Genomic DNA, 12,981 nt, shown 5'->3' on the forward strand with positions numbered 1-12,981 from the left:
TCATTGAAAATAAGAATTTGTTCTTAACTGACTTGCCTAGTTAAATAAAGGTTCAAAAGAAAGTTCAGATAGAGGCACCTGCTTCTCTTTGGGTATATAGTCTAGCAATCTTTGGTAAAGTGATTGCCTCTGAATCAGAGTGATTCATGATTCTTCAACTAGATACGATTAGAGTAAACCATTTTTCTAACGTTGCATCCTGAATATGCCCCAGGTGAAAGGACAGCAGCCGACAGAGTGCCTAGCCTGCTCACCTATTACACAGGTTGCAAACATCAAGGTCCAGGGCTTTCAGTCTACTGGCAGATAACCTGGGCCAAAAAGATATCAAATACTGTAAAGTAGACTAGTTGATGGGCACTAAATTTACTCCCTTTGGATTTTGCACTTTCGGGACTTTTGTCATATTTCTATTGCTTCTATTCTGTCAGCCAAACTAAAGTACAGCGCTCAAGTATTTAACCCGGGTTTTGCAGCATCAAAGGTGAACAAGTGAGAGGGGAATAGTGACATAGGATTCAGGGAGGTCAGATTTATTGGTAGTGTGGTGGCTGAAGGGAGTTTTCTTTATTTAATGTAACACTCTGAGCATCTGGAAAAGCACAATATAAATCCCATCATTATTCATTTAAAAACCTAAGTACAAATGTGGCATACCCATTCTGAATATCACTGAAAAAGAAGACTAAACAGTGTAAGACATTATCTCTCACAATTCATATAAACTCATTTACATGGATTATGTAGTTTAAACTTGTCCTTGCAAAATACTTTTTGTTATTTCATCTTAATTTACATGTAATCTACACTACTGTGGACCTACCAGACTGGCTAACTTCAATGGGGATTGCAAACACTGAGCTACACTACATGACCAAAAGTATGTGGGCACCTGCTCATCGAACATGAAGTTGCCCCCCTTCCCCCTTTTCTGCTATAACAGCCTCCACTCGTCTGGGAAGGCTTTCCACTAGTTTGTTGGAACATTGCTGTGGGGACTTGCTTCCATTCAGCCACAAGGGCATTAGTGAGGTTGGGCGATTAGGCGTTCCAATTCATCCCAAAGGTGTTCGATGGGGTTGAGGTCAGGGCTCTGTGGACCTCAATTTGTGCACGGGGGCATTGTCATGCTGAAACAGGAAAGAGCCTTCCCCAAACTGTGCTTCTACACCTGCATTGCTTGCTGTTTGAGGTTTTAGGCTGGGTTTCTGTACAGCACTTTGAGATATCAGCTGATGTACAAAGGGCTATATAAATACATTTGATTTGATTTAACGCAAAGTTGAAGCACATAATTGTCTAAAATGTCATTGTATGCTGAAGCATAAAGATTTCCCTATCTGTGAAAAACAGCCCCAGACCATTATTCCTCCTCCACCAAACTTTAAAGTTGGCACTGTGCGTTTGGGCAGGTAGCATTCTCCTGGCATCCGCCAAACCCAGATTCGTCCGTCAGACTGCCAGATGGTGAAGTGTGATTCATCACTCCAGAGAACTCATTTCCACTGCTCCAGGGTCCAATGGCAGCAAGCTTTACACCACTCCAGCTGACTCTTGGCATTTGCGCATGGTGATCTTAGCCTTGTGTGCAGTTTTGAACTCAGTAGTGAGTGTTGCAACCAAGGATAGAAGATATTTCACTAGCTATGCGCTTCAGCACTCGGTGGTCCCACTTCGCAGATGAGCCGCTGTTGCTCCTAGACGATTCCACTTGACAATAACAGCACTTACAGTTGACCAGGGCAGCTCTAGCAGGGCAGAAATTTGACAAACTGACTTGTTGGAAAGGTGACATGCCAAGACCGTACCATTGCATGGCTCGAATCTATACACCTGTCAGCAACGGGTTTGGCTGAAATAGTCAAATCCACAAATTTGAAGGTGTGTCCACATACTTTTGTATATATAGTGTATATTATTATTATATTAAGAACAGTAGGGACGCCCTAAGCATCACGAATAGCACGGACCGCAGTAGTATTTCTCTGGCATTTATACTATCACAAAGCGTCCAATCCAGTTGCAGAGACTACCTACACTGTACAAACACTATTGCAATTGGTTGAAGAGACGGTTCGAACCAATAAACAGAGACGCTATTGGTCGGCTCTGAACGCTCTCCTCATTCATTCGCTTGCCTTTTGTTTTGCTCTTCGGGTTTATTGGTTTTCTCGGTTTGGAAATACAACAGGGAAAACTCAACGGCGACATGGTAACGAGTTTTTTATTATTTTAATTTTAATGTATTTTCATGTACGTTGTCTGTATTATAGGACAGATTATCGTAAATGTCATTACATTTTAGCACTGATATGCTAAACTGGCTAGTAAGAGTAACTAGGATTCACGACTGCTGGTTCCGTGAGAAATAGGACGTCGACGAAACTTAACGAAAGAGTGCCATCTAGCCACTTTATCTAATATACGTGAAGTCCTGTCTCTTTCTGATGTAATATTACAAGATATTCGCAAAGTTTGGATTGTTTATTGAAGTTACCATCTCCTTACCTTACCAGTGCTAACTACAGTAACGTTAACACTACCTGCTTGTGGTAGCAAGCTGCAAATGTACCAATATGTATTTCAGTTTTTAGCGAGATACCTAAACCATTCTTCCTTCCTATTTGTATTGTAGTTAGCTATAGAAAGGCATGTTTAAAGGCATGTTTGTAATGGATTGTCTTGGCGAGAACTCAAATGACAGTTTTCCAGTTACATCGCAAACGTTATGAATCGGAAATGGTCCTTTATCTTTCATTTGGTGGAGAGACGTGTGTGTGTGATGAATCAGATTACTGTAATGACCAGCTGCATGTTTGCTTCAAGTTACATTTACATTTTAGCTAGTCATTTGGCAGACGCTCATATCCAGAGCGACTTACCGGAACAATTATTAAGTGCCTTGCTCAATGGGATTCGACCCAGAGACCTTCCGGGTACTGGTCCAATGCTCTTAACCGCTAGGCTACAAAAATAAATTGGAGATTTTTAGTGTATTAATCATTTTTCTTTTGTACACCTACACCATCTTGCATCTCGTTCAGCTCGGTCACAGTTACACATCGCTTTGAGAAGAAAAAAAGTAAAAGAAAAACACATTTAATCACATTCATGCATCAGCCATTTCACTGAATCTCGTTTTCACTTTCCAGGCAGGAGGAAAAGCTGGAAAGGACAGTGGCAAAGCCAAGGCGAAGGCTGTGTCTCGCTCCCAAAGGGCTGGACTCCAGGCATGTACCTACATCTCTTTTCCCCAGGGTTTTTCTTTGTTGTATCAGTCACAAGTGAATCCTGCAACACAGATAAATGGGCAACTTCTACCTATAGCATTTATGACTGTGTGTGTTGTAGTTCCCGGTGGGTCGTATCCACAGACACCTGAAGACCCGAACCACCAGCCACGGCAGAGTGGGAGCCACCGCAGCAGTATACAGCGCCGCCATCTTGGAGTACCTCACGGCTGAGGTGAAATGTTTTTATTTAACCATTTATATATATCTTTAAGGAGGCTCGTTGAGGGCTCTGATGGAGGTCAATCAAGCAGGTTTTTACTCTAACCCTACCCTAATGGGCAAAGACTGAGACTATTGTTGTGTCACTCTCAGGTGTTGGAGTTGGCAGGGAATGCCTCCAAGGATCTGAAGGTGAAGCGTATCACTCCGCGTCACTTACAGTTGGCCATCCGCGGAGACGAGGAATTGGACTCGCTCATCAAGGCCACCATCGCTGGAGGAGGTGAGAATTCTTGGATTGGATTCATGTATTGGTCTTCCAGGAACTCAGTGTTTTACATTAGATGGGCGCAAACACCTCTTCACCTACCAATGTGTAGCAATAGCATCACACATTCATAATGTTCCTTTCTCTCCCTCCTGCAGGTGTAATTCCTCACATCCACAAGTCTCTGATTGGAAAGAAGGGCCAGCAGAAGACTGCATAGAGGAAGTGACCTCACACCACCAGGAATTTTATTTATTTATCTAGGCAAGTCCAGGAGGAAAGGGGAGCCATATTGATTTTGTTTTGCATATTTGTTTGGGTTTTTGTAACCGTAGTTGTAGTCTTTGAGGTATGTGTTGGTTTGTACTGTTTTAAAGGTGAAAGGTGGGGTGTTTAGGGAAGTTTTAAGATTTTTTTTTTCTGACAAGAAACTTGTACATTTTGTACATAGACCAACAAATGCTGAAGTTCTTGTCATGTTCTGAAAAAGTTTGAGTTGATTGGATTTAGCTCCAAAAGTGTTTTATACTTAAAGTTTTAAAATCTTTTAAACAACCTGTGTCTGTTATTTTAGTCATAAAGTGATTTCTTATTTAGCTTTGACCTTGCTTACCTTCAGAGATACAGTAGTTCTGAGATTATTTCATTGTATTCCATGGAGACAGAAGGTTGTCATTTTGTGGAAGGAAAGGAAAATTGGACAGAATCTTTTTATTTTATTTAACTAGGCAAGCCTGTTAAGAACGAACAAACTCTTATTTACAATGATGGACTCAATTGTGCACCGCCCTCTGGGACTCCCAATCACAGCCGGATGTGATACAGCCTGGTTTCAAACCAAGGATTGTAGTGGATGCTCTTTGCACTGAGAAGCAGTTCCTTAGACTGCTGCGCCACTCAGGAGCCAAATGAAGGTCATTTGGGTGTTTCGCTTGTTCTCAAAAAAAATCTATTACATTTTTCACCACAAGTTCATGTGTGGACCATCTTTCTCTCTTTTACGGACTGTGTGAGTTTGCTGCGTACTGACTCATCCACACAGTATGACCAAGTTCTTTGTCGGGCACTAGGTGGCCATTTGTAAACTGTTCGGAGCTATTGAGATGTTTGAAATGACTACAACAAACAGTCCATAATCTGGCAATGGGATTGTTTTTCATTTTATTTTCACACAATACTTTCAAATATATAAATCAAGTGGAACAGCTGAGATTATCTGATTTATAATGTAATTGGGGGAAAACACTTTCAGTTTATCCACACTTTTATACAGCAGCCACCGATCCAATAAAACAAACAATTTTATACTTAAATAGAAATTACAGTATGACAAAAGGAGAGCAGAAACACATGCATCATTGCTCTCTACCCTGAGTGGAAAACTGTTTCTATAGTCAATACATTAGATGAGAAGTGGAAGCCAGTGGATATGTATTGGGATGTGTCTCACTAGTCTAAAGTAGTTTCCTTAAAACCACATTAAGACTATTGAGATATCATCCAAAAGTTTTAATACTGGTGAGTGTAAGGCTGGTAGGCCCCAGTAGTGGGCATCACCAGGCCTGGGAGGCAGGAGTACTGGTAGAAAGAGTCCAGGGGGAGGCTGGGTAGGGCTGTGGATGAGCTGTAGTGTGGGTGGAGGTATGGGGTGGCAGCGCCTGCTCCTGCATGATGGGGGTGGTAGGCATGTAGCTCGGGGTAGTGCTGCAGGTGAGAGGCTACTTTAGCCTGGCACGCTTGGGCAAGAGCGTCCTGGACCATCCTCTTCATCCTCATACGCCTGTTCTGGAACCAGTTACGGATCTGAGGAGAAACAGACAGGCGTTTTAGACACAGCGATAAAAGAAACCTTTGATAACCATTGCAAGAGTCCCTATATGTATTTTTGTCTGCATTGCCTACCTGTTTGTCTGAGAGGTCGAGTTTCTTGCAGAGCTCAACCTTGTCCCGAGTTCCCAGGTAAGCGTTCCTCTTGAAGGCCCTCTCCAGACTGTTGATCTGCTCCGCTGTGTAGGCTGTACGTGGCCGCCTCCCCGTAGGGGCGAAGAAGAGACATCCAGGGGGGTGGTTGGGGAGAGGGAGCGCCCGCCCTCACTCTCGTACCCTGACGTCTCCCCCTCTGTTCCACTAATGAAGCCAGTCTCAGCCACTACTGAAGAAAGAGGGAGAAGAGATTCCAAATCCATTCATATGCTACGTCGTAGTGGTTTCCAAAACGTGTGTGTTCTCTGAACCTTTCAAACACAACCATGTCTCCAGACATCAACTCAGTCTGAAGTGAGTCCTAACTATAAAGCTTTCAGCACTATAGGAGCAAAATCAGATGTAGCTATTTCTAAAGAATTCTGTTAATTCTCAGTATGAAGTGAGTCCTAACTATAGAGCTTTCAGCACTATAGGAGCAAAATCAGATGTAGCTATTTCTAAAGAATTCTGTTAATTCAATCAACACATAGCTCAAAACACACCCACAAACAAAACACACTATTTCAATGAATGTATGGTTCCCATGTCAACTCAGACCCTGAGTTGATTTGAGGCAGAGTGAACCTACCTTGGTGCTTGTGGAGGGGGCTACTCCTCTTAGCTGTCTCAGAGCCTGCCAGGCTGGGATTGCTGCGTAGGATCAGCCCATGTCCTCTCCTCACCTTGTTCTCTGTCTGGTTCTCTTTATTCTTAGGTCTCGGTCGGCAGTAGAACCCAGGCAAGCTCTCAGGGTGGGTCCCAGAGGTGCTGGTGGGTCCAGCCGCAACGGATGTCCAGGAAGAGGAGGGAGGTGAAGGGCTCGTGCTGCCCGATGCCCGACTACTCTGGGCCAGCCACTCAATGGAGAAATGTCCCCTCATGTTTGGATGATGGAAATGTCCAACAAAATTAACCAAAATCCTGTTGTTGGGGTGGAGAAACTTGTCCTTTTGGATGGATAGAATCTAATGCAACTTATCCTTCAGGTTCCAGAAATGCAGACACAGTTCTCAGAGCTGGGTAAGTTTAGGGAAGAGTGTGTGTGAGTGTGTTCTTCTCTCTCAGTGGGTCATTGTCCTGATAAATGGAGTAATGATCTGAGTAGAGGCAGTATTTATGCAGGGCATACCTCCTCATTTTACAACTCACTCAGCCCAGGATCAAAGGACACATCCTTCCCTCCCTTCTTCCCTCCCTCCTTCAGTTTTCACAACTGCAGAAATTAAGACGTCTCAATCGGCCTGAATGAGGCCATTACCCGCTGGCTCCAGTGAGTCTGGAGAGCCTCTCCCCCACACACAGCCTTGCTGTCCTCACCTCCTCTCTCAATCAGGGTTGTGCTCAATTCGAATTGAATGAAGTGATTTGAATTTGAAATTCAGAAATGTAAAAATGTTTTAAATAAATAGCTTCCACTTTACAGTTTATTGAGAAGTCATTGAAAATAAATTCCCTTTTTTCAATTATAGATTTGTAACTGTTAGTTTATTTCCGAATTGAACCCGCTGCTCTCAATATAGCCGTGTGTGTGTGTGTGTGTGTGTGTGTGTGTGTGTGTGTGTGTGTGTGTGTGTGTGTGTGTGTGTGTGTGTGTGTGTGTGTGTGTGTGTGTGTGTGTGTGTGTGTGTGTGTGTGTGTGTGTGTGTGTGTGTGTGTGTGTGTGTGTGTGTGTGTGTGTGTGAGAGAGAGAGAGAGCTCATTTCTTAATCCTTTTCGTGTATTCTCAAATAGCATTGAGTATTCACTTCCTTTAATATTAAATATTTTCCTCCTGCTCCTCGGCTCTACCCATGGAATGAAAACAATACGAATATCATTAACTCTTCCAATAACACCTATTCTCGTGTATTTCGTAATATAAAATTATAGGATGACTTCATACATTCCATGATCTGTCCTGTTGATGCTACCCACATTAAAAAAATATTATAGTGTATACTATGGTAGGAATAGCATAGTATTCACAGCAGTATTTTTTGCAGACTTTACTGTAGTATTTACATTATACTATAGTATAAGTACTGTAGTGAAATAGTTTTTGCATATACTATTGTAATTACTGTAGCGTTTTTGCAGATTGTAATATACTTTAGTATTTACTGTAGTGTTTTTGCAGATTGTAATATACTTTAGTATTTACTGTAGCGTTTTTGCAGATTGTAATATACTTTAGTATTTACTGTAGTGTTTTTGGGGACATTACTAAAGTGTTTTTGTTTTATTATCTTTAACTTAGAAGTGGAGGGTTTTCTCCTTGAGGAAACCTACTGGAGAAATACGAAAATAACAAATGTTCCATAATCTGTAGGTAGGTAGGTGACACTGGGTTCTGAATGGAGAGTTCAGCGTGTCTGCTCTTTTCTATAACCAATAGGGAACACAATATGGTCTACACTTAGCATGTAGGTTTCTCACTTATGGCTGGCACGAATTGGTATATATGGAAGGGTGGTATGGGCAGAGTATACAGTATTTTCTACATTGTGTAAATAATAGTGAAGACATCAAAACTATGAAATAACACATGGAATCATGTAGTAACAAAAAGTGGTAAACAAGTGAAAATATATTTTATATTTGAGGTTCTTCAAAGTAGCCACCCTTTGCCAAATCAAAATATATTTTATATTTGAGGTTCTTCAAAGTAGCCACCCTTTGCCAAATCAAAATATATTTTATATTTGAGGTTCTTCAAAGTAGCCACCCTTTGCCAAATCAAAATATATTTTATATTTGAGGTTCTTCAAAGTAGCCACCCTTTGCCAAATCAAAATATATTTTATATTTGAGGTTCTTCAAAGTAGCCACCCTTTGCCAAATCAAAAAATATTTTATATTTGAGGTTCTTCAAAGTAGCCACCCTTTGCCAAATCAAAATATATTTGAGGTTCTTCAAAGTAGCCACCCTTTGCCAAATCAAAATATATTTTATATTTGAGGTTCTTCAAAGTAGCCACCCTTTGCCAAATCAAAATATATTTTATATTTGAGGTTCTTCAAAGTAGCCACCCTTTGCCAAATCAAAATATATTTTATATTTGAGGTTCTTCAAAGTAGCCACCCTTTGCCAAATCAAAATATATTTTATATTTGAGGTTCTTCAAAGTAGCCACCCTTTGCCAAATCAAAATATATTTTATATTTGAGGTTCTTCAAAGTAGCCACCCTTTGCCAAATCAAAATATATTTTATATTTGAGGTTCTTCAAAGTAGCCACCCTTTGCCAAATCAAAAAATATTTTATATTTGAGGTTCTTCAAAGTAGCCAACCTTTGCCAAATCAAAAAATATTTTATATTTGAGGTTCTTCAAAGTAGCCACCCTTTGCCAAATCAAAATATATGTTATATTTGAGGTTCTTCAAAGTAGCCACCCTTTGCCAAATCAAAATATATTTGAGGTTCTTCAAAGTAGCCACCCTTTGCCAAATCAAAATATATTTGAGGTTCTTCAAAGTAGCCACCCTTTGCCTCGATGTCAGCTTTGCACACTCTTGGCATTATCTCAACCAGCTTCACCTGGAATGCTTTTCCAACAGTCTTGAAGGAGTTCCCACATAGACACAGTGGTTGGAAACCACAATCTCAAATTTAGACTCATCAGAGCAAAGGACAGATTTCCACCATTTAGTAGTCAATTTGCTGATGTTTCTTGATCCAAGCAAGTGTCTTCTTATTATTGGTGTAGTTTAGTAGCTGATTCTTTTCAGCAATTCAGTATACACTCTAAAAATAAAATGTTCCTGAAGTATCCTTTAGGGGTTATTCAAATTAAAACTGTGGGGGAACCCCTATAAGTTCTTCAACGAACCCTATCCTCAAATAACCTTTTGAAGAACCATTGGAGGTTTATTTTTGAACGACCCCCCCCTCCCCTGTTATTATTATTATTGATAATAATATACATAACAATAACAACAAGAACACTATTTTAGTTGTCAGTGTTTATTATGATTTTAGTGGCAAAGCAGAATTTAGAAATCCAAATATGAGGTAAACTCCCAGCAGACCCCCAAGTCCAACTGATATATCCTCTGGCGTGTTGATGTTAATGTGTTCATGTTCTCCGTATCCATAGACAGAATGATTTTCCAGTGTATGATGATCGAGCAGGTCTCCTGTTATATTCATCAGAGGTGTAGGGAGGGCGAAGTCTGTGAATCCCAAAAAATGTAATTATACAGATGATTAACAAAACACATGACAGTATTCATACCTTGGCTTTTGTGGTGAATGTGAATTTTAAAAATATGTTTTTAGAATGGTGTTCATACACATACCCTGTCCATAATGTAGAGGTCTATTTGATATGCATTGAAGAGGTACAGGAGGAGGATAGTAAATGGGATCTGGATAACATACCAATAGCAATTGATATACCTTTGTATCCCTCCTTGTCTGTATTATTTCAGACACAAACGTGTCATATTCTTATTAGCCTGCATATTCTTACCTCTTTTTTGATTCATATCCATTGAATTTTATCCAGTCTCTTTTTTAGAAATATTTACACAAATATGAAAAGATAGATCCAGGCTGTATCACAACCGGCTGTGATTGGGAGTCCCACAGGGCGGCGTACAGTTGGCCCAGCGTCGCCCGGGTTGGGCCGGTGTAGGCAGTCATTGTAAATAATAATTAGTTCTTAACTAACTTGCCTAGTTAAAGAAAGGTTAAATAAAAACAAATACAAATTAAAAAGATGGGATCATCATAAAACAATGTTAATTTAGATCATACAAGGGATAAACTTAATTTTTTTCAGTTAAATGCCTTCAACTGCTTTCCTTTCAAATTCCAATCCAGTTGGGCAGTTAGGTTCATGCAAGAACCTCCACCAAGTAAAGAGGTTACTCGATGAACTCCACCTCCCATGGGGTTCTTGGAAGAACCTTTTGGGGGCCATTTTCAGTGCCAGGAACCCTAAGGTTCTTCAAAGAACTTTGAGGATCTTAGAAGAACCCTTGTTGAACCCTTAATTTTTTAGAGTGTACTACAAAATGATATACTGAGCACCACAAATGATCAACATGATAGGCTACTACAGTGTGCATTACAGTATTCTACAGTATACGACACAATTCTAAAGTAAGTACTGTAGTATTCTATAGTAAAGTGTAGTCTTTTTTTATGTGGGTATAGGCCACATTCAACCAGTTGGATGGTGACCAGGGATTGGTTTGACATAATGCAATGTTGGCTGATCTGCCTGATGATTGTTGTCTAATAATTATCATTCTCATTGGATCTGTCTCTACTGATGAGAGAGAGAGGATTGACAGCTCTTATGATTGGGTTTTTGTCGATTTGTTTGCGCAAAAATGTGACGATCCCCTTGGTCTACGATATACACTACCGGTCAAGTTTTAGAACACCTACTCATTCAAGGGTTTTTCTTTATGATGGACTGTCGTTTCTCTTTGCTTATTTGAGCTGTGCTTGCCATAATATGGACTTGGTCTTTTACCAAATAGGGCTGTCTTCTGTATACCCCCTCTAGCTTGTCACTACACAACTGATAGGCTCAAACACATTAAGAAGGAAAGAAATTCCACAAATGAACTTTTAACAAAGCATTCCAGTTTATTGAAATGCATTACCTCATGAAGCTGGTTGAGAGAATGCCAAGAGTGTGCAAAGCTGTCATCAAGCCAACTGATGACTCTCAAATATAAAATATATTTTGATTTGTTTAACACTTTTTTGGTTACTACATGATTCCATTTGTGTTAATTCATAATTTTGATGACTTCACTATTATTATACAATGTAGAAAATAGTTTTTTAAAATTAAGAAAAACCCTTGAATGAGTAGGTGCCTAAAACTTTTGACCGGTAGTGTAGGCTTCTATTGGCCTAGTGTTACAGTCACAAATTAATTACAGTCACAAATATTAGGCTAATGAACTGCGGTATCGCTAAAAACCTGGAATTATAAAACTGTCCTTCAATCGACCACATCAATGTTTTACATTATAGAAACTATTTCCCATTTAATAGTGTCCCATTATGGAGTTGTGAAAGGCTACTAAACGCGATTTCTGTCTCTTAAGACGGTCGCCTCGAGACTTCCCTGTCAATCGGGAATGTGAGAATCAAAGAACCGCGGCCCTCTGAAGTGACCAGTCTACGTTAATGACCAATTAGCAAGACTACACCGAGCGCCATGGCGCGCGGAGACAGCCGTCTGGCGGTGGAGAAGTGGAGAGATAGAACGCAGCAGCCCCCGGATCCATTCCACCCACCGGTCCGAATAACAGCCCGTCATTATCTTATCAATGGGTCGGTTTGTGATTGAGCCGATTAATCCCTAACACAATGTATCACTCACTCAGTCACCCTGCATATTATCCACATGCCACCCACTCCCTCCCCCACCCCTGGCTTGCAAGACGCAGTGGAGGAGATAGGCTAGCCTACTTCACAGCTTTGGTCTTTCAGAAAAGACAGGACCGTTTAGTCTGTTATCCGCCATAAAGGCGAACGATTGACTTGATCCCCTGATCCTTATTGTAACACTGAAAGAAAGACCATGAGGCTGGCAGAAACCCAGCCGAAGCACGAATCCACAGCAGCGCGTCACCGCTCCTGTCTCCAAACCCATCTACACTGCATAGTGCGCATTTGGCCAAGTTCGCTCCCTGCCTGGCAGAAAGTGGGGGTTTTGTAAAGTAACCTAGTACTGTTTGGAAATAGGTGTGTAATATATACTGGTTCTTACATTTTAAATATATAGTTTTTTAATTAAATGGTATCAGATATTTGACTGCTTTAAATGGATAGATGGCTGTAGGCCTATCCATAGGCAGGCAAGGCCACTATAGGCTTGTTCACCACAAGAACATTCTCGAAAACCTCATTTCAAAATCAAGGGCTTTAATATAGAGTTGGTCCCCCCTTTGCTGCTATAACAGTCTCCACTCTTCTGGAAGGCTTTCCCCTAGATGTTGGAACATTGCTGCTATAACAGTCTCCACTCTTCTGGGAAGGCTTTCCACTAGATGTTGGAACATTGCTGCTATAACAGTCTCCACTCTTCTGGGAAGGCTTTCCACTAGATGTTGGAACATTGCTGCTATAACAGTCTCCACTCTTCTGGAAGGCTTTCCCCTAGATGTTGGAACATTTCTGGGGGAATTGCATCCATTCAGCGTTAGTGAGGTCAGGCACTGCTCTTGAACGATTCGGCCTGGCTCGCAGTCAGCGTTACAATTCATTCCAAAAGTGTTCGATAGGGTTGACGTCAAGGTTCTGTGCAGGCCAGTCAAGTTCTTCCACATCGCTGAAACAGGAAAGG

General features: G+C 40.9%; 3 protein-coding genes across 3 annotated transcripts in view; 2 read left to right on the forward strand and 1 right to left on the reverse strand.

Annotated features, from left to right (window-relative positions):
* Nucleotides 1–2,072: 2,072 nt before the first annotated feature.
* On the forward strand, nt 2,073–4,275 carry LOC124006796 (histone H2A.V). Its single transcript, XM_046316952.1, has 5 exons — nt 2,073–2,212; nt 3,153–3,230; nt 3,352–3,465; nt 3,606–3,735; nt 3,879–4,275. Exons 1-5 carry the CDS (start codon nt 2,210–2,212, stop codon nt 3,938–3,940), a joined length of 387 nt encoding a protein of 128 aa, XP_046172908.1. The 5' UTR covers nt 2,073–2,209; the 3' UTR covers nt 3,941–4,275.
* A 926-nt stretch (nt 4,276–5,201) lies between these two features.
* Nucleotides 5,202–6,566, reverse strand: LOC124006606 (homeobox protein vex1-like). The gene is made up of 3 exons (XM_046316660.1): nt 6,275–6,566; nt 5,623–5,810; nt 5,202–5,523 (listed from the first exon to the last, which is right to left on the reverse strand). The coding sequence occupies exons 1-3, from the start codon at nt 6,564–6,566 to the stop codon at nt 5,230–5,232; spliced, it is 774 nt and encodes a 257-aa protein (XP_046172616.1). The 3' UTR covers nt 5,202–5,229.
* A 5,284-nt stretch (nt 6,567–11,850) lies between these two features.
* The window catches only part of LOC124006607 (endothelin-converting enzyme 2-like), a 56,964-nt gene continuing 55,833 nt past the window's right edge, over nt 11,851–12,981 (forward strand). The window contains exon 1 of the mRNA XM_046316661.1: nt 11,851–11,931. Coding sequence (XP_046172617.1) covers nt 11,851–11,931 — 81 coding nt within the window. The remainder of the gene's footprint in view (nt 11,932–12,981) is intronic.

The sequence above is a fragment of the Oncorhynchus gorbuscha genome, linkage group LG20 (assembly GCF_021184085.1).
Source record: "Oncorhynchus gorbuscha isolate QuinsamMale2020 ecotype Even-year linkage group LG20, OgorEven_v1.0, whole genome shotgun sequence".
Lineage (NCBI taxonomy): Eukaryota > Metazoa > Chordata > Actinopteri > Salmoniformes > Salmonidae > Oncorhynchus > Oncorhynchus gorbuscha.